We start from the raw sequence: 22,101 nt of genomic DNA, 5'->3' as shown, positions 1-22,101 counted from the left end.
TATGTTAGGGTACCTTTACAACATGAATCCTATTTTCAAGGGTTATTGATTCCTTGACCAAGTTTAATTATGTGCTTGACAGGACAAACAGGAAAGGATTCATGTCTTTCAATGGCGAGCAAGCAAAAATAACCACTTTTTTATTTAAAAAGTATCAAATTTTGTGATCGATTTTGATATAATATTCAAAAAAATAAATCATATTTCACTTCCTATCTTTCCTTTTATTTCCCTTCCACTATTCTTTTTTTTTTTTTTTTATTGGGGGAACACCCCGAGCCCCCGCCCATATTTATGCCACTGTTCTGAAGGCATATAAATTTTTGTAGCACACAATGAAATCTTATGTATGATTTTGATTCAGGAAGTCTCCCTTCAGCCCTGGCACTGATATTTAAGAAAAATAGTCAAGTACACAATTACAATACTAAACAATCTTCCACTCTCCATATATCTCGTGCAAGAACAAAGTTCACTTTGGGCACTCTAGAGTCTAGTGACCAGTGCACTGGACCCAGGTTTTGGAATGCACCTGACCCTGACATTACACATGCTGTCATGCAGTTCTACAGTGTTTAAACAAAAATTGAAATCTTATTTACTGAGTAACTATGGAAGTGATTCGTAATGCCTATTTTTCGTGTGTTATTTATCAGTTAATGCTAAATTATCAATACTTAACATCCCCCTTTCCCGGGCCTGGCTGGTCTCTGTCCTCATGTCCCCTTTTTTGTCCCTTTCGTACATAAATGTGTCCCTCTTCTCTCCCCTCCTCTCTCTTAATGCCATTTATGTTGTTTATCCAATGTTCTTTGAATTCGTAATGAGGAACCTTAATTTACAAGCATTGCTTCACTTCTAGGTCTCCTCGTCTTCCTTTAAAATTATTTCTTTTTTGTCTTAAGCTGCATGTATAATGTATTTAAAAACAATGTTTTTTGCATACTCTGTTTTATATATACCTGTATGTTTTATCATGTACTCTGCTCATTGTTTCATACACACTTATATGTTTGTCATGTATTCAAACTCAAAGTTGGAAGACAAATAAAATGAACTTATGAACTTATGACCTTATGATTTGAAAAAAAATACACGCTCTCCCATGATTCAGTTGAAAAAAAAATTGTTTTTGATTAAAGAAGAAATATTGAAAGCTAAAAGATAACATAAAAAGAAACAACAACAGAACAATTCAAGCAAATAAACAGATTTGAAAATGAAATTTGACCGCATAATTCGAAAATGATGGCAAAGATAATGAAAAGGTTAAGAGGAAGTCTGCTGATTAGCGAGAAGTCCGATCATCATATTTATCTATTTATGCCATTTTGGCGCAAGCCTCCTTTTTAACCCCAGACAAAAACATTCCGTGTTCGCTCAAGCATGAACGAAACTAAATTTTTTTAATGGCATTTGAAAGATAAGACTTCAGAGCACCTATCAACACCAAAATATAGACATCATGGTTTGAAACAAAAATTTTATAGACTTTTCAAATATGTCCCGTTTTTTTAATACGCACTGTATACCGGTACCGGTATATGTATACCGTATTATCTGCCAGCAATATCAAAATCAAATCTGACTCGTCCAAGATGGCAGCATCCTCAACCATCGCTGATAAGTGCATGAAAGCTTACAACCATGTATTCAATCCAAGTCTGTTCAAGTAAGTTTGTATGTGGCCCTGTATTGCTTGATGTTGAAACATAAATTTCTTGATGTTTATTACAAGCCGGGATTACAAGGCAATAGATAAAAGACTCTTCCGCGCCCCCGGTATAATTACCAAGCAAGCCATGCCTTGCTGCTGGCCGAGGGCGGGACCGGGGCGGGGCAGGCATCGCTGGCGCAGTTGAGTTGGCTGGCAAATGGCAATGGACGGGGGCGGGGGCGTAACGTAGACCTCTTCTCGCGCGAATGTTTTTCATGGTATTAAATTACTTTTTTGTAGTAGTCTTTATTATTCATTCAAATAACATTCATACAATGATACACATACATGATGAAGAAGATAAAAAACAAAATGATAATTGCATGCAGCTGTAAAATTTTCTACTAAAAACAAATAAAATTACACTAATAAACATAGCAGACAAATTGTATCGAACCTGACATAATCCGAAATCATGCAAAATTTTTTTTCAACAAGTCATATATGCAGCTAAAGCAATAAAAAAAAACACATACATAACGTAACAGCTACGTAAACTGAAAGAATGATAAGTATGGTAGTGGATCGTATTACTATTACCGAACACTTCATGAATTCAATCATATCATCAAACACAATATTCATAAAATTCATCAAAGTTTTACTTAGTTTAGCATAATTTCATAAATAGTCGTTTCTAACGTTAGATCTAGCGTTAGGCCTAGCAGTTACACAAAGATCTACTAAAATTTTGCTGAAAATCAATTTTTTTCTTTTTCTATTTTTATGGTCATGATGTTATCAGCTGACCAATCGCACCCCTCTTCGCATGTGAAATAGTTTGGTCATTTGAAAATGGTATTGTATTATTATTGAACTTGTGCTTTCTCAAGTTTCAGTGGGAAAAGTTGAGAAAACGACAAAATCACTGATCAGTACATGCTGAGGAGCTGTTTTTATGATTGATGACTGAAAAAATATTTTTGACCATTTTTTTCCCTATCTATTCAACTTCAAGTTCCCTATGGAAGGATGTTGTAAACTTTTCCATTGCCATTCCAACACTATGCAGCTCCACATGTTTCTATTGTCCTTTTCTCATTTATATTCAGAACATTCTTCATTCATATCATCCTATCTCATCGTCATTGCACCTTTCACCCTTGGTTCTTCCATTCTTTCTTTCTCTATTGGTTGAATCGATCATGTGACACTTTTTTTGTGTGAATATATATGAATATTAGGCAATGCCCAGTGAGGTCTAGATTTCAGGCAAATAAATCAGAGCATCACTGGACTTCATTTTGTCGACATCTTTATTTAGGTTTAGTTCAGCTAGATTATCTTCTTATTTGGTGCTTCTGGCTGTTTGATGTGATTTGAGTTTGCTTGTTTTATGTTTATGACTGTTTTTGGTGAGGTGTATCTTGGAACATTCAGCCACTATACTACAGGTACTGTACTGGTAGATCTATTCTATGTCTGCTCATTTAACGCTGATTAAAACATGCATTTTTTTTCAATTCAAGGTCAAGTCCACCCCAGAAAATTTTTGATTTGAATAAATAAAACAAAATCAAACTAGCATAACACTGAAAACTTCATAAAAATCTGATGTAAAATAAGAAAGTTATGGTATTTTTAAGTTTTTTTATTTTTCACAAAACAGTCATTGCTCTTTATATTCACAGCACAGGAGTAAGTATGCCAATTAAACTAATTTGAGCAGATTAAGATCTAGAATTCTAGATAGCCTTGACCTACCCTAAAATCAAATTTCTTACGTAACAACAACTTGTCAATGGTGTAACTTAGTAGCGGTATAAAGTAAATTTGACATTGAGATCTTTCAGTCTTTCACTTAAAAAAATTACAATTCAGGAATTATTTTGCCTGATCTACATGCCTGAAGTCCAATAGCAACTCACTATTTTGATTTTTAAATGTACACTCAAGACTGTATTGAAACTGCCCGATGTAGACTCATTGTGATAATAAAAAGGAGGAAGATTGAATCAATAAATCATAATGGCTGGAGGTTGATTTTATGACCATCATTGTGCTGGAAAAATGTGAATTTTCATGTCTGCTCTTTGTTGAATCATTCAGTGACTTATTTAATAATAATCCGCTTTTATATAGCGCTTAATACATCGGAACGACGTGCCTAAGCGCTTTACAGATATATCATAACCCCGGTCGTCGGATTCAATCAGTCATTCCCGCACACAATGTGTGCACATCCTCCACTCCCTGGTAAGTATTCCAGTCAGTCGCCGGTGAGGCGCTCACAGTACTGGACAAGCTACAATGACTTTCACATCCTATCGGGTACCCATTTAGCACCTGGGTCGAGAGTGGCAAACTGGATTAACGCATTGCCAAAGGACGCCAGACCATGGTAGGATTCGAATGCACGACCCTCTGTTTACAAGGCGAGAGTCAGAACCACTATACACCATGGCTCCTCCACTATTTTTAAGATAGAGATGTGCAAATTGTTTTCATCACTGTATATTTAATTCATACCACTTCTTTGTTATTAATTTTGTTTTTTGTTTCTATTTCAGAGGCCAAGTTGCTTTCATCACAGGTGGGGGTTCGGGAATATGTTTTACAATTGCAGAAGTTCTCATGAGGTAAATAGACAATAGAAGTAAAAACTTTCAGTTAAAATGAAATAAGACAATCAATGCAAGAATTAATAATAATAATGATAATGATATAGGTATATTTACCCACGGAACCCACTTCAGTTCTGAAAACTGTTCTCCCAGCAGGCCCTGCTATTATTATTACCCCGGCTTTAGCTGGCTGCCTAGGCGCTCAAAGCATTCAAGGAATTTCTTCCTACCGGGTACCCATTTACCTCACCTGAATTCTATGATAAATTGTATTTGTATATGATTGATCAAGACTCCAGATGATGTGCTAAAATTTACTCTGAAAGAAAAAAAAAATTGAACAGAACACTGTGTAAACTGAAAATGAGCATAGATTTATAGTCAATATTCTCAAAGTTCAGCAAAACAGTTTTAAGATTTTGGATTGGTAATTTTAGTAGGAGTGGGCTATACATGGGTCAATAATACTTTTTTGTCATTTTAATATGGCAACAGTTTTTATTTATTCCTTGTAATTTATCTCAACATGAAATGACAATATTTTTTCTCTCGGGTCTGAGAAAAATTGTGCTGGGCCAAAATCCAAAATGGCAACCAAACCTCCCCCCCCCCCCATCATGAAATGATGAATTACTTTAATATGAATATATACTTTATTCACAGGCATCAGTGTTCAACCATAATAGCCAGCCGCAAGTTAGAACGTGTGCAACAGGTTAGAACATATTTTTTTTATATTCTAGGCTTGGGCATCAGAGCGAGTATATATTTCTACCTGATTCTGTATAAAAGAGCTGATTCTCTTATTACTACACCTAAAAGCCACGTTGATACTCATTCCAGACTTAGTTTATATACATTTAGGATCCATTAAACTGGATCAGACATGGTAAGAGATCAGTGTGTAATTCATTAGTTTGTAAAGCTTTGACAAAGGACTCAAATCTTCTCAGAAGATGAAGCCTTGGGTCAGAACAGGATTTATAGGAATCGATTCTGACAAAGCTGAGAATGTCCCAAGCCTAGCCTATTAGACACCTTAGATAATGATTGCATTCTTCCCATACATAAGAAGATGACACATTAAAGGACAAGTCCACCCCAACAAAAATTTGATTTGAATAAAAAGAGAAAAATCCAACAAACATAACACTGAAAATTTCATCAAAATCAGGTGTAAAATAAGAAAGTTATGGCATTTTAAATTTTTGCTTTATTTCACAAAACAGTTATATGCACATCCTGGTGGGTATGCAAATGAGGAGACTGATGACGTCATCCACTCACTATTTCTTTTGTATTCTATTATATGAAATAGGGAATATTCTATTTTTCTCCTCATTGTCAAGTGAAAAAACAATTAATTCCTCCCTGAACATGTGGAATGAGCATTGTTTAATACTATATGATTCAGTCAAGTTGGTCCTTATTGTCAAATCTATAAAAATGAAATATTGTATAATTCAAACAATAAAAAACAAAAGAAATAGTGAGTGAGGGACTTGATCGACTGTCTCATATGAGTTGTGCATATCACTGTTTTGTGAAAAATAAGCAAATCTTTAAAATGTCATAACTTTCTTATTTGACATCCGATTTTGATGAAATTTTCAGGGTCTTGCTAGTTTTATTTTTCTCTATTTATTCAAATCAACATTATTCTGGGGTGGACTTGACCTTAATAATTGAACAATGGCTTGCACACAGAGAGTCTCAGTGTAAAAATGGCAGAGGTAATAATGGTAGAGGTAAAAATGGAGCTTGATAGAGGTAAATGTTGCAGAGGTAAAAATGGTAGCTTGATAGAGCTAAATGTTGCAGAGGTAAAAATAGTAGAGGTAATAATGGCAGCAGTTTTTACCTCTTTTCTTTCTGCCAGTTTTACCTATGTCTTTTTTACCTGGCACCCACAGAGAAGGGGGGCAATAAATACCTGAGTAGATGTGTTAAGCATTGGAATGTTTTCCCAAACAAGTTGATAAAATCATGATATAAATTGGAAGTGACAGTAAGAATAAGAGCCATTATGCAGTATGATACTTTTGGGGTATATGTTCCTTTTTATAATAAATGATAGAAAACACCAAGTGGATTGAAATGAATCCTAGGTTTTCAGCAGTGAACGTGTACTTGCTCACACAAGTCCTACTTTATGGAATAGCTTTCAAAAAGACATCAGGAATTCAATCTCTGTATTGAGACCTCTTGAAACACTTCTGATTAAACATGCACCTTTAGCACTCTACCTAGCGGATGATATGGGAATATGACAAACCATATGCGAGTAAATTCAATTAATTTCAAGATGTCTTCATCTCTTATAGGCAGCAGAAGAATTGAGTAAAGTTACTGGACAAAGATGTCTTCCCATTCAGATGGATGTCAGAAAGGTAAATGATTCTCAAGTGTACCTATTAAAGCACCAGAATACACCCTTGCCTGTCCCAAGAATACATTAGTACATCAGCACATTTTGCGTTAGTCTTTATCAAATATTTTTCAGAGAAAGAACTAAAGAACTAAATTGTAGTGGGTTTGGCGCTGCATTCAGGTCAGCTTGTGTTTACATCAACTAAAGGTGGTTTGTGGGCTGATCCAAGACTTCTACGTGGAAGTGATCTTGGTACCACAATTCAATTATTTTTATTGCATTTAGGGTTCATGCATATACATGTAATATGAGGATGTTTTCTTCGCCGTTTCCTTTTTGTCTTGTTAATTCATCATGTGGTATTTGCTATTCAATATGAGTTTTTTTTAATGGTATTTGACTTAAGATGATACTAATGATTTTATTTTTGCTCATATCATAAGTGATGGGATAGAATTAACTGTTGAAAAAAAAAAATTGTGTTGGAATGTGAGGCATACCATTTCTCTTTCTCTTGTATAATTATACCTGGAGCATTTAGATGAAAGATAAAAGATGGCAGTTGTTGCATATCTTAAAGGAGAATGAAACTCTTGGAGCAAGTTAGCTTTTGTGAAAGCAGAAAAATCAAAGAATAAGATCAAAAAAAGTTTGAGTAAAATAGGACTAGCAATAGAAGAGTTATGAGCATCTGAATGTTGAGATCACTAATGCTATGGTGATCCTCTCATTGGCAATGCGACCAAGATCTATGTTGTCACAGATGAACAACTCCTTCCATTTGGACACTGAAAATATACCCCAAAACATCTCTTTTTGCTCATTCTAATCATATGACAAACGATTCATCAATGATATAATGTTGTGAAACCTCTGTACTCGTCCTCTCATAAAATGAACACCTCACCTTGTGATAGACTCTATAAAAGTGAGAATATAAGTGAAATAAGTACTTAAGTAATGAGGGAGTTGTACGTGTGTGACATCACAGATCTTGGTCGCATTGCCAATGGGAGGATCTACATGGCATTAGTGATCTCAATATTCAAATGCTCATAACTTTCTTATTATTCATTCAATCTTCCTCAAACTTTCAACAATATGTTTCTTTGATTTTTCTCTTTGATATGGATTCAGCTGGTTTCAAGGGTTTCATTCTCCTTTAAAATTTAACAAATAATCACGGTTTGCCATATACAATTCCTGAGAGCACCAAGCTAGCGGACCATGTAGATGGCCTAGAGGAGTGGCATGTTATTCCTGGAGGCATTGGGAATTATTACATGTATATGGTGATACCATGATCATGACATAGATATGATATACTGCTTGGCCTATGAAGCTCTAGCTATTCTTGTCTGATTCAAAGGTTTGGAATTAAACTATTTGTGTTTGAATTACCATCGGAATCAGTGTTTTATTTGAATAGTGAACAAAGTTATTAATTAATTTAAGTATTCTATGATACTGCAGGACAACTGCCTTGACTCTATGATGGTGAATGGTGGTGATCATGTTTTTACCACATTATTTGATTTTGTTTTGTTTTAGCCCAAAGAGGTCGTGGCTGGAGTCCAGCAGGCTATGCGGGAATTTGGCAAAATTAACATCTTAGTGAATGGTAAGAATGCAATCCAAAGTTTCTGATGATTGATAGTATATCATTTAAGAGAGTACATGGATGTGCTTATTTTCCTTTGAGAATAATGAGACTTTTATATTAAAGGACAAGTCCACCCCAACAAAAAATTGATTTGAATAAAAAGAGAAAAATCCAACAAGCATAACACTGAAAATTTTATCAAAATCGGATGTAAAATAAGAAAGTTATGACATTTTAAAGTTTCGCTTAATTTCACAAAACAGTTATATGCACATCCTGATCAGTATGCAAATGAGGAGACTGATGACATCATCCACTCACTATTTCTTTTGTATTTAATTATAAAAAATATGAAATATTCTAATTTTCTCCTCATTGTCAAGTGAAACAACGTTTAATTCCTCCCTGAACACGTGGAATTAGCATTGTTTAATACTATATGGTTCAGTCAAGTTGGTCCTTATTGTCAAATTTGTAAAAAATGAAATATTGTATAATTCAAACAATAAAAAACAAAAGAAATAGTGAGTGATGGACATCATCGACTGACTCATTTGCATGTCACTGAGTTGTGCAATATATCACTGTTATGTGAAAAATAAGCGAAACTTTTAAAATGCCATAACTTTCTTATTTTACATCCAATTTTGATGAAATTTTCAGCGTTATGCAAGTTTGAATTTTCTCTACTTATTCAAATCAACATTTTTCTGGGGTGGACTTGAACTTTAAAAGATTTAGCTATTTTTAGGACTTGACCACAATGTGTTGCCACTCCCAAACCCTTCCACTTTGATCTTGGCCAATTCCTTACAATAAAAACTACAACTTACAAGTCTGTAATATTTTTGTCAGTAATTATTATTACATGCATATTGCCCAACTTGTATCTAGAAAATGAGTCTGATTTTACATTCTTCTGAATACAAAACCTCAAAGTCATGTTGAATTGTCCCACTATTTGTGTTTTGTTTATCAGGTGCTGCTGGTAACTTTGTCTGCCCAGCTGCTTCTATGTCATTCAATGCATTCAAGACTGTCCTGGAAATTGATACTATGGGAACATTCAACACATCCAAAGCAGTCTTTGATGAATACATGAGGGTATATATCTTAGAAGACAATCTCATTTCCATAATGATTGCTTCTATAAAGTGCCAAATGTCATTTGTAAAATAACATGCACTATATGAACTATCCCAGCTTTAGCTCAAGTTTCCCATTCCAGCACTATGTGCTTTCAAGGAATTAATCTTGCTAGGATTAATTCACCTCACCAATGTGAATGAATTTCTTTCTGAAGGAAAACATGCCATGGCTGGGAATTGAACCCTGGTCCTCTTATTGAAAGATGAGAGTCAGGACCACCAGGTGACAATGCACAAAATTAAGAGAATAAGACTCAACTTCCAGTGAATATGATTGAGGAGCAAGGTGTGTAGTGTAATGATTTCATGTTCAGTGATTATACCCAAAAAAAATTGATTCTTGATTATGTTGCTAAGCAACAGCACACATCTTACTGAAATCTAAATGAGAGAATGTGCTATCAAAACATGAGTGAGATAGAGATTTATGTTTCTTTTATATTCCAATGTTGATTAATCCCTTTTACATCACATGTACCTTTATTTCATTACTTTTTCATTCTTCTGTTTTTGTTTTGTTTCGTCATCATTTTTTTCAATGTTTCTATGTATATTGCTTATTCTCCCCATAGGATAACGGTGGTGTAATAATCAACATATCAGCTACCCTTGCATATAAAGCTACAGTCTTACAGTGCCATGCTTCTGCAGCAAAAGCAGCCATTGGTGAGTATTTTTTGTGATAACCTGAAGACATTTATTGTAAAAAAAAAGTAAAACAATTGCAGGACTTAATAGTCATGTGTGTCCGATTGACAAAGAATATTGTTTTGATGTAATCTCACAAGGCACAGATAGGTTATTATTACTGGATTTCCTTTCGGTCAGATAGGAAGCAATCAGCAACACAGCATCAAAGAATGTTAAGATTTAACACAAAAGTGTAGATAGCCATACAATAATCTCATTTAATGTTGATACTATGAAATGGCTGTTATTACTATGATATCTATGAAGAAGTAGAAGTAAGTAGCAACTGAAACATAGAAATGCATTATCTTGTAGCTCTGATTTGATTTAAAAGTAAAAGCACAAGTATCCTTGTAATAAATGATTGTTTTTTATTCTGGTCTTACTCCCAAGATTCGATGACCAAGTCTCTGGCTGTAGAGTGGGGACCTCTTGGTATTAGAGTGGTTGGTATTGCTCCTGGTCCAATTGATGATACAGAAGGAATCCGTAAATTAGGTAAGAATCTGCAAGTTAGTTTTAAGAAAAGGTAAGAGAAAGTGAAAATATAAAAAAGAAAGCAAAAGAGAGAGAAAAAAATGAGAGAAGAATGAGGATGATTAAAAAAAACGGACAATGGAAGATAATTTTTTGCAAGGGTCTTCTTCGGATTATGACAGTGAAATTTTGCTCCCATGTGGACAAAATTAGAAAAATGAAAAGAAATTGAATGAAAAGGTTAAAGAGATCAGTAAAACACACAACAATAAAACATGCAGAAAAGGAAGTTTAAACTGTGCCTTGGGAGAAATAATATTTTTTTTAAAGTGGATGAATACTTAAACAAATATAATAAGCACATTTTGCTCGTATGCATGTTTAAAGAAAATAAATATTGGCCCAGCCTTCTTATGCTTGTATGCTTAAAAATTTCCCAGAGTCATTTTTATACTGTGGTTTAAAGTTTCTGGAATTCAAGCCATTAATAGGTGCAGCAATTTTACTTTTATATATATATATATTTTATCATATAACTATTCATACAACTAAATTCATAGAATGGAGAATGATCATTTAAAATGGAGAATATCAACAAAACAAAGAAAAGAGAAAAGGAGCTCAGCTACCTCTCACAATTTTATAATATTTGATATTTACAGCTGGTCCCCTTGCCGAGTCGATTCCTAAACGTATTCCTCTACGTCGTATGGGAACCAAGGTTGATATAGCCGATTGTGCAGTGTTCGTAGCATCTCCTGCTGCTTCTTACATCACCGGTGATACTATTGTGGTTGATGGCGGTGATTGGATGACTGCCCCAAATGATGCTGAGATGAGGTTGGAATCAATGAAGAGCCTACTCTGATTATCTAGCTCAAGAATGCTATTTAATCTAATAATTGGAGTAAGCTAGCAAAACTGCTCACTATTTTGCTCGGCTAAGAAATTTATTTAATTCTATCCAATTTAAGATTTTAATGGAAGCAGGAGTTCCTGATAAGAAGCATTGTGATGTCACATGCTATTTCAAGTTAAGCATTTGGCGCTAGTGTTTTTGTTAGAAGCATAATTCAGATTGTGTTCCCTAGCTCTATAACATAATGTAGGACAATGATAATAATCAAAATCTCTTTATTGATAATTCTACCCCTAGTTGGATTATTCTCGAGACCAGCATCATGTTAAAGTTTGGTGTTTTAAGTTTGATTTAAAAATGAACCCAACACCAATGGTCAGGTCCACAATATACTCCTTGTGACGTATCTATAGGTGAAATAATTGACATATTTGTCGATTGACAATAAAAATAAAGGTAAAATTATTGTTTTTCTAACTGAAGTTCTGGATCGCACACTAGACCAGTACCCTGTCCTGTTGGGTTTTGCATGAACCTTACAATCAATAGCAAATCAAATTTAGGTCCACAAGTAAAGAAATCTTGCAATAAATTGCACATTTATGCTTGATTTCTTATCTGCTTGTAAAAAGCACTCAAAAAATGATTTCCCTCTAATTACAATTGATATATCAGTTTTAAGTTTGCAATAGAAATTTGCAATGATTGATTGCAAGTATTTTTTTGCAACATGGCCCCATAAGTGTGATTGATTTTTATCAGTTTAATTTGAATCAGTAGCTAATCAGATCTTGACTTTACATAGTGGAGAAAAACCTAAGCCAAAGAAATATTTTGAGACAGGACCAATTTTTGTATGAGATCAACTTTATCTTTTATATATTTTGTATCAGTATGATTGCTCTGATGGAATAGGATAACAAACCAGTGGTATGTTGTTAGAATATAGAATAAATGACATAAGACATGCAATCTGTTCAGGGAATACATTATGACACAATCAAGAAAATGTGATTATACAAGTTAGCTGAGTGTGCATTTGTTATTCCAGATGGAATACATGTTTACTTTGCTTTTAACATCAGACTGCGAACAAATGTAGTTGATTGTTTGTAATTAGTTTGCATCAAATCTCAGAAGAGTATGTCTTCTTTCTTATCAAAATACTCAAGTGTCATTACTGAGGTGTTATTATACTTAAAACAAAAGCACCTATATACCAACCAATATAAAAAATATTCAAAGAACTTCGTCCTCCGTTCTATTGGTTAATAATCTAATAAGATGAACAAAATAAAGATGAGCACTGGTCCAAACTCCCAAGTTATGCTCTATTGAGCTCTTAACCATTGGGTATGGGTACATTCATTGCCTCACATGACACTTTTTGAGGGTGGATGAACAATTATTCATTCTGTAATATCATTTTTATGTAGGAGAAATCGTAGACTGGGAACTTGGACAACACAGAAAACAAAAATAGTTGTTTGTGATTGATTCATTTTCATCTCTAATGCGTAATTCAAGGAAGCTTGTGTGACTCTTACATGAATGTTTGTTAATGATGCAATGACTACCTCAAATACTGTACCGGTACTGTATAACCTTAATCAGTATAATTAATCCAAAAAATAAATTATATGGCAGTGATAGGTAATGGTAAGAAACTTATTGTTTTCTGAATGTGGATGTTAATTTTGTGCTTAACCAATCTCCTTCAGGTGCCAAGTGGTCCCAGGACAAACAAAATGGGAATAAGAGAATTCAGTATTCAGTTGGTTAAGAAAGGGGAGAATAAAAATTCCATTAGTCTCTAAACACTCCAAAATGATTGTGATCTCACTCATCCATCCAGTAAAGCCTGTCTCACATTGTGCGATCCGGTGTGACGTGATTTTTCAAGAAATCGCATTTTGCATTTAATATGAAAGCTCCAAGAACTAAAATTATTTTATTCAGTTTGGCATATTATTAGGAAAACTAGAATCATATTTTTACTTTGCGGCAAGCCCTATGTTCGGAGTAAAGTCCAAATCAGCTTCAAGACGCAGCTGATGATGACGTCATTACGATTTGGAACTGAATTTGTTTTTATTCATTCAGGGAGGATCTAACTGGACTGAATTTTGATTTCAGTAGTCTTACCACTATTCTGAACTCTGATCCGTAATATTTATTAGTTGGAATATCCATATAAAAAAATATCACAATTAATTTGAAATTTGGATCGCAACAAATCGCATTGTGTGAGACAGGCTTTAGAGGTTATCAATTTCAAAAAATATATATTTTCAAGTAAAATCAATTTAGTTATGTATGAGATCCTTTTCAAGCTGACTGATCTATTTTGGTCATTGACATATTTTTGTTCAATCGTCGATGATGCATAATTGAAGGAATTATAGTGCCTACTTGTATAGCACACAGGTTTGCATTCCAAGGAAATTTACAGTAGATGTGGACTCATAATTGCCTCAAGAGCCCTGGAAAGCTGAATAAGAACCTAAGAAATTCCCATAGGGTCCATTTAAATTGAAAAGCAAATTTGGGCTCGTGAGCTAAAAAATTGCCTAGGAAGTTTGTAATTCGTTTATATTTTTTTGCCTTGCGCATTCCAGTACTTTTATAGCACTTGAAAAGTTGAAAGAAAAGTAATTGTACATGATAGATAATGAATTATATTGATATTCAACTTGCATCATAATACAATACATGTATGATTATCCAAATATGAGTCCACCTAGCAAAGGTGATGTTCTAAGTATATTTTTATGTGTTCTAGACTAATTGATATGATAAATTGTATTTTAATGTTCATTTATGCAATACTATTTTTTTATGGATGAAATCTTATCTATGTTATTTGCCAAAATGTGATGTATGATATAAATTTATGCAAGAAATTGAATTAAATTCATATTGAATGAATATAGAATAATGAAGCTGTATTTCTTTCTTTCCCCCTTCTCTTCCTTTCCTCGATCGCCCCCTATTCATTCTCTCCTTAACCTTTCTCTTTTTCCCCTCTATTTTTCTTTCTTTTCCTTTTTCTTTCGTTTTCTTTCTTTTCCTTCTCTTTTTCTTTCTTTTCCTTCTCTTTTCCCCTCTCCTTATCCCCTTCCATTTCTTTCCCATCTCCCATTCCTTTTGTTTCCTTCTCCCTTCTTTTCCTTCCTTCTCTCTCTCTCCCTTTTTTTCCTTGGGGGGAGGGGAGAGGGGTGCATGGCCCCTCAATGGATCAGCGCCTGCCCTTACCCTCAACTCTAACCCTGAATCCCAAATGCTTGTAAGATCAATGCACTGTTTTGCACTACCTGACAATAGGTGCTATTCTGTTCATATATATGTAAGCTAAGAATTTACACAAGAATAAATCAAACTTACAGCATTGATATACATATACTCAAATCACGAATGTATGATTTATTAATCAAAATGTCATCCATCTTTTCTTCAATGTATTCAGGGTCAATTGACACTTCAAACATCTTCTGATAAATATTAGTTGGCCTAATCTTACTACTTTTCCCATGTCTGACAGCAGCTTTCGTTTATGACGCGCACTGATTCATGGATCTAAGCACACACAGCCTAAATTGATGCGCTTACTTCGATCGCACAAACACACAGACAAATAAGTAGAGACACATGCTCACCAGTGGTACAAACCGAGGGAGAAAGCGCTAGCATGCAATGAGTCTTGCCTGATTTCGTGATTAATGAATATGCAACATCTTTTGACCCCTAAATGACCTTTGACCTTATCCTCATGAACATTAGTGTGTTACCCAATTATTATTTGTACCAAGTATTAACACAATAGATGCAGAAATAAAGAAATAAGAGCAAAGCTTGATTTTTTTTACCCTTAGATGACCTTTGATCCTATCATCCTAAATAACACATGGTATTACCAAATGATTATTTGACCCAAGTGTGATCAAAATTTATACAGAAATAAAGAAATGAGAGCTAGTTGAACAAAAACTTTGAAAAAAGGATGGACATGACCTCATATCATTTGACTTTCTGACCTCTAGATGACCTTTGATCCAATCATCCTCATGGACACATATTCAGTATAACCCACGGATCATATTGTTATGTTGGGATGGGATCGGTGATTATTGAAGGGAAGCGTAATAAGGAAACTTTGGCGAAAGGTATGCAGTTCAAATCACAAAGTATTTAATCATCAATATTCAGCTACAGTTCGAAGTACATGAAGATTCAAATATAATAGAAGACGATGAATATGAAATAATTTCGAAGTATAAGATTAAGATTCGAAGTGAAGTTAAATTAATACTGGATGGACATCTAAGTCTTGAAGTCAGTCAGTCAGGATTCGTGTGGGTCTAGTATTTTATCGTTGGTATTCTATCTCTCCAATGATCAAGAAGTCTTATTTATATCATTAGTTTTGGGGGTGTAACAATTTAAGGTGGGATTGATCTAAACTTGATCTGATTGGTCTACAGGTAACTGTCTATCAAACTTTCTCTGGTATAAGGGGTGTGGTGATGCTCTGTACAAGTGACTGGGGCTGGGAGTGTGAGTCATACTTCTTCCATGAAGTTAGCTGACGTCACTGAGGGTTGGTCTTTTTATGGTCAAGGTTTAGGAGTTAAATGGTCTTGGGGGGGTTTGGGGATTCTTAGATGACATTGGGGGTGTTTGTAAACAAGTGAAGGTGAATGACTGAAAGGATAACAGGAAGTTAAATACATACTACATAACATCCCCTTTCTTTGGAAAATGAGGCTCCTCTCCTCATTTGGGAAAAAATGTACACAATTAGATTACAAAAGTTATTTTGAAAAGTGAGTGAAACCAGAATAGTGTATCTCAATTGTCCACTGTACTTTCACTCTCTCACACACGTACTATGTATACTAAGAGGATTAAACTTATTCTACATCTTAACTAATTTCAACTTAAACTAAAGATATAACTAACACATCGAATACATTCACAGAACTTAAAAAAACAAAATATATTGAAATAAAGTAACACACAAGTAAATTAATCAACTGATCAACCAATAATGATACTATATACATTAACTCGTGCAGACTTATGCACTTTGAAACAAATATTTTTAAATCAATGTTCATTAATTACATAATTACAAGTACAAACTCCTTCAAATTAAACGAAGAATACAGATTAATTCCACTCTAACTATAGCACTAAATTAGTTCAAGCAATAACAGTAATAACAAGAAAAAAATGTATGCTATATAAATCTTAGCATCTGATCAACATGATGATTAGCGGAAAGTTAACAGGTGCGCTCTAGAATTGACAGTTTCTCTATGTTAGGAAGGCCAGCCAATATGTACTTCAAATGAAGCAATCAACATAGAACTCAATTCTTACTATCACTCCTATCCTGTTAGAGAATATCTTTCCTTATTCATGTTATAAAAGAACAAAATAAACAAGTACTTTCAATCTTGATAGATATCATCATATGACAAGTATAAATTCAAACTTATCTTGGTAATCAACCTTGCGATGATAAATATTTGTTCAATAAAATATGTATACTAAATTAAACTAAATTAAACACATTGTCAACAATATAATTCAATCACAAACAACATTAAACATTAAGCAATTACTATCTACATCAAATACAATTGTCTGAAAAATCTCTGTGGAGTACCTGTCACAGGTATAATTCTTTCAGTAAGTATCTGTCTGATCAATGTCTCAGTGTTTTTGTACATTCCAATGTTCCACCAAAACCTAATTTCTGTGGGTTTATCGTCACATACTTTATCATATGACGTCAGGATCTGTAATTGTCCGTCCTTGAATCGTCCTCTGTGTATTTTCATATGTCCATTATTGGGGGAAGTCATAAGGAGGTCAAGTTGCCTATCTAGGTCTGGTTTTGTTAGAGGGGTGGGTGAAGCTAATCCATTATTGTCTGTCATGGCATGCAAATAGTCTGATGTATCAACTGAGTTAGTCATCTGGGAACATTCTACTGGCGTAACATGGAATTCGGGCAATTTTTCATCATTTTCATCGATGAAGTTTATTGTGTTTATGCACCCTTGTTCCTTGTCAGTAGTATTTCTTCCTAATGCCTCTCTCAGTTTCTGAATGTGTGTGATATTTTTCTTATTATTGGAAGCTCTCATGAAGCAGGGCTTGAGTCTGTTGTAATTGAAGATGTCCCGGAGGATTTCTCCTTTCATTGTGGCAAGAATGTAATGGGTTCTATCGATTACGTCATGAATTACTAAAGGTCCTACCCATTCTGCTGCAATTTTCTTTGAATTTGCAGTCAGAGAAGATGATGTCGGTTTGTAAAGATAAACAAGCTGACCAGTGGAGTAGATTGGGGTCTTATCCAATTTGTTAGAGATCTTTGTATTTTGTCTCTCTTGCTGTTTTCTCTGTAATGACAGCATTGTGTTGGATAATTGGTCAAATTTCTTTTTGAGATGCTCTGCATACTCATCATAAGAAGATGAAAGACCAGACATTGGGTTGAAAGATAGATTAGATAGATTAGGAGGTTCTCGGCAAAACACTAGCTCGTATGGGCTGTGGTTTCCAAGATGAGGGGAAGAGAAAGAGTTGTATGCATAACACGTTGTAGAAATGAATCTCACCCAATCGGTGCCAAATTGATTGAGGTTAACTTTCAGAAAGTTTGAAAGGGTCTGAATGTGTCTCTCTGTGTGTAGACTCCCATGATTTTCTACACTAATCACCTTGCGGTCAATGTTCAAAGTTGTACATAATGCAGTGAGTAGCTTACCTGTAATTAAGGGAAGCCGCTGCATCAGTGACAAGACATGATGGTGGTCCAAAAATGCAAATGACTTTTTGGATAAGTGCCTCGCAAATTGTCTCAGCATCAAGCGATTTTAGAGGCGCGCAAATTACAAACCTTGTAATTTCATCGCAGATAACCATCAAATGTCTAAATCCGGTACATGAGGTCGGCATTGTCTTAAAGTCGAGACTAATGCGGTCAAATGGTCTGTACGAGTCCGGTACCCTAGTATGAAATGGTCTAGTCTTGTCAGGCTTGCCACGGAATTGTTGGCAACGTAGGCATGCTTTAACGTAATTGTTAATTCGTTCAAACATATTTGGCATAAAGAAGTTGCGTCTTATTGTCAAATATGTACGTTGGGTCCCTTGGTGATTACTAAGCAGGTTGTCATGGTATTGAGATATAATAGTGTCAGTCAGAGTCTCAGGTATAGCAAGTTGCAGTCTGAAGTCATTATCTTTCGTAAAGAAAAGTCTGAATAGTACACCATCACAAAGGATGTACTCTTCTGCCTTTAATTTGACTGTCTTTGCTGCTTTCTTATCACTTGGTAATATGTCATGGGCAAGATAGTCATAGACAGGTTTAAAGAATGGTGAGGTTTCTTGTTCTGTTTTCAGTTTTCTCAAATCAACAGGTAGATTGTAGTCCCTAATTATTTTTCTCTTTATCAACTCAGTGATCCTGTCTAGTTCTTGTTGCTTTGGAATGTGTTTGGCCTTAATGTTGTTTACCTCTGAGGTCAGTGGTCTCGAGGGGATATAGAGTTCACTGGGTACTTCACGATAATGGTCAGTAACTGTGTCGTTACATCTGTCAACAAGTCTGGGCTCTGTGTTGGGAACAGGTGGGGTGTGTCTGGGATGAGGAAAAGTTTGTTCATGATTCTGTGAATGGGAAGGATAGTTATCATGTTGTGGGCGTGCAGGAGGTGTGTCCTGTCTTGGGGGTCTGTGAGTGGTAGATTGTGAATGAGATGGTCTAGGTTGTAGAGAAGGGGATTTGTTTTGGTTTGGTTTGTCGGCTCGCTTTTGTGTAGGGAGATTGGCATTTGGAGGGGTTCGTTCACACTTGTCAGGTTTCTTGGGATGGATTTCAGGAATGGGGATACCCATTTTCTTTGCATAGGATCGAGTAACTACACGATCGGTTTGTTGGGCTGGGTTTAAGGTGTTCATGTCAATCAAATCGGTCTCATCAAACAAACAATAAGCAATTGGGATTACTCTATCTATTTCTGACTCGCCAGTGGTTGGTGCTCTAGAAAGAAAGTCTGCTAATACTAAATCAGTACCTTTCTTATATCCTATCTTGAATGAGTATTGGGATAATTTCAGGATCAATTTCTCTAATCTGTTTGTACATGGGGCTTCCTTGGATTTGAGAATTTGAACTATCGAACTGTGGTCAACGAATGCATCAAATTCACGTCCTATTAGCAAATGCTTAAAGGCCGTGACGTTGATCAACAATCCAAACAATTCCAATTCTGTCACACTGTAACGTTTACATGCGTCTGGGAGTACTTTGGAATAATATCCGATTATTTGTTCTTTCCCGTTAATAACCTGGGTTAGGTATGAACCTGTCGCAGTACGAGATGTATCACTGTAAAGCGAAAATCGTCCGGTTGATTGGGGCATGTGTAAGATGGGTGGATTAGTCATTAGTTGTTTAATCTTATTAAAGGCATTCTCGTGTTCATCGGTCCAATGGAATTTATTCCATATGGAAAAGTAGTCGCATTTGCTCCCGAGCAGCGACCGAACGCGCGTACGTGTACAGAAGCTATGGCACTCTAGATACGAAATTATGTTGTAATGGGGCCGAAATGTGAATTGACTCAAAAGTAAAATTCCTACGAAGCTCGGTTGAGTGGAAATCTATTTTCTACACCTTTTTTTATGATAATACCAAATTTTAAAGAAATTAGAGATTCAGGCTCCACGGAATTGCTGTTTATAAAACACATGTTTGAGCTTCTCCCACACCAGATTTGCGTATTATTACACGTAAATTTCCCTGTTTGCACACGCTGTGTCGAGGTGGGACGGTCTGTCAAAGACTGTATCTCATGAACCAAACATCGTACGAAAGCCGGTTTCCCGCCAATCTGTGCAGAATATATTTCTCTACAATACATGTAAGAATGATGCTGATTGGTTAAAAATTGTCTACGGAAATAAAGAAAAACTAAGACCCCTTCATTTGTTCATCCAATCAGCCGTCAGTGCGATCTCTGCCCTCATTAGCATACCGGGTCATGACGTATCAAGACGTCTGAGTTTCATCATGGTGGATTTTACATGTAGCGCGGCCTGACATTCTCGGAAAATCAGACAACATTTGAGGTTTACTTCGGGTATTTAGCTAAATTGGATTTTGATCTAGTGACATAAGACTGCAAAGAGTCTGAAACTTTCATTTATATGTATTGTTAAGAACAGAACGAGGAGAATTGTGCTTTTTTCTGCAATGTCGGCTCAGGATCGCCCATTCTCATAACTGTACAAAGAGAGGTTGGATAGCACCATTTGTGTCTACGGGGGGATTCATGCCAAATCTTAAGAAATATAAAATTTGTCATAATACCAAAATAATCACATAACAATATGCAGAAACAACATAAACAACTTTTGTATTTACATGTAGATCTGCCCTCTATAAAAATTTAAAAAAACGAAAGAAAATGCCATAAACATCAAGCCTACAGTGTTCTGTATGCATGTAGATTTTACGATAATTTACCCATTTTCCATAATGGACGCGTCCGTATCGTAGTTTCGTAAGCTGGCGTGCGCATTGGACCGGAGAGCTCATGAATAATTCATGAAGCGGGCGGCGTACGTCGGTGACCCGCGGAACCCGGTCATTTTGAGCAAATGCGAATTTCCACCCCAAACTTTTCCATATGTTCTTTCTAGTTAGTTGATGAAGGGGCTTTAGGATGGTCTGGGTATTGGGGAAAAATCCTGCTACATAATTAACTGCTCCAACAAATCGTCTGACTTGTCTTGGAGTTTTGGGCCTAGCTAGATTTGCAATCGCTTTGCATCTATCTGTCATCGGTTTGAAACATGCTTCTCCCTGAGGAGTAATCATGATTCTGTGTCCCATGTATTCTACGTCATTTCTAAAAAGTTTACACTTCTTGGGGCTTACTTTAAGTCCATTACTTGATAGGGCTTCTAATACACTTGTCAAATGGGTCTTGTGGGATTCTTTGTCAGGGCTGAAAAGGATGATGTCGTCATGATGGGCAATACAAAAGTTCCTAGAATTGGCTACGGTGGCCAATATCTCATCAATTCTTGCCTGGAAAATGGCAGGGGATACATTTAGTCCTTGGGCTAGTCGTTTGTAGTAGTAATGCTTTCCTCCATGATAGGAAGCTATGCCTGTGTACTTTTGAGCGGATTTTGAGAGGGGGATGCAATGAAATGCAGATTTCAGATCAATTACACTAAGTACTTTTGTGGTAGCATTGCCGATTCTTTTGAGAGTTTCCGAAAATAGTGGGAAAGGGTGATTTCTTCTCTTGATACGTGCATTCAGGAATCTAAAGTCTGTAACAACTCTCTTTTCAGACGTGTTCTTCTTTGATAGGAGAAGAACTGGAGAGGTGTATGGTTGGTGGCCTATTTCTAGTATACCTAGCTTGACAAGTTTGCTCAATTCCTTTTCAATGGTAGTCTTGCCATCTTCAGTAGCGAAGTATGGTCTTATGAAGAAGGGGTCATCATTATTCAGTTCAATGTCAACTTCAAAGTCAGGGCAGCTAGAAATTTCACCATACAAAGAGAAAGCATCTCTGTTTTCCTTTAGTATTTTTCTTATTTCTTGCTGTTCGGGAGGAGTGAGAACGCTACT

General features: G+C 35.5%; 1 protein-coding gene across 1 annotated transcript; it reads left to right on the top strand.

Moving 5' to 3' along the window:
- Positions 1 to 1,547: 1,547 nt before the first annotated feature.
- On the top strand, positions 1,548 to 14,357 carry LOC129269917 (peroxisomal 2,4-dienoyl-CoA reductase [(3E)-enoyl-CoA-producing]-like). Its single transcript, XM_064105464.1, has 9 exons — positions 1,548 to 1,672; positions 4,228 to 4,296; positions 4,945 to 4,996; positions 6,606 to 6,671; positions 8,204 to 8,273; positions 9,235 to 9,359; positions 9,976 to 10,069; positions 10,487 to 10,591; positions 11,233 to 14,357. The coding sequence occupies exons 1-9, from the start codon at positions 1,599 to 1,601 to the stop codon at positions 11,436 to 11,438; spliced, it is 861 nt and encodes a 286-aa protein (XP_063961534.1). The 5' UTR covers positions 1,548 to 1,598; the 3' UTR covers positions 11,439 to 14,357.
- Positions 14,358 to 22,101: the final 7,744 nt, after the last annotated feature.

This window comes from Lytechinus pictus, chromosome 10 (genome assembly GCF_037042905.1).
Source record: "Lytechinus pictus isolate F3 Inbred chromosome 10, Lp3.0, whole genome shotgun sequence".
NCBI lineage: Eukaryota > Metazoa > Echinodermata > Echinoidea > Temnopleuroida > Toxopneustidae > Lytechinus > Lytechinus pictus.
Note: the sequence above shows the minus strand (reverse complement) of the source record. Positions and strands in the feature narration are given on the sequence as shown.

What these genes read in the sequence shown, in the direction of transcription:
- LOC129269917 (XM_064105464.1), top strand. Translation starts at nt 1,599, where the DNA reads ATGGCAGCATCCTCAACCATCGCTGATAAGTGCATGAAAGCTTACAAC. An exon ending in TCTTTGATGAATACATGAGG is followed by an intron (nt 9,360 to 9,975) that starts GTATATATCTTA and finishes TTCTCCCCATAG; the next exon opens with GATAACGGTGGTGTAATAAT. An exon ending in TGCAGCAAAAGCAGCCATTG is followed by an intron (nt 10,070 to 10,486) that starts GTGAGTATTTTT and finishes CTTACTCCCAAG; the next exon opens with ATTCGATGACCAAGTCTCTG.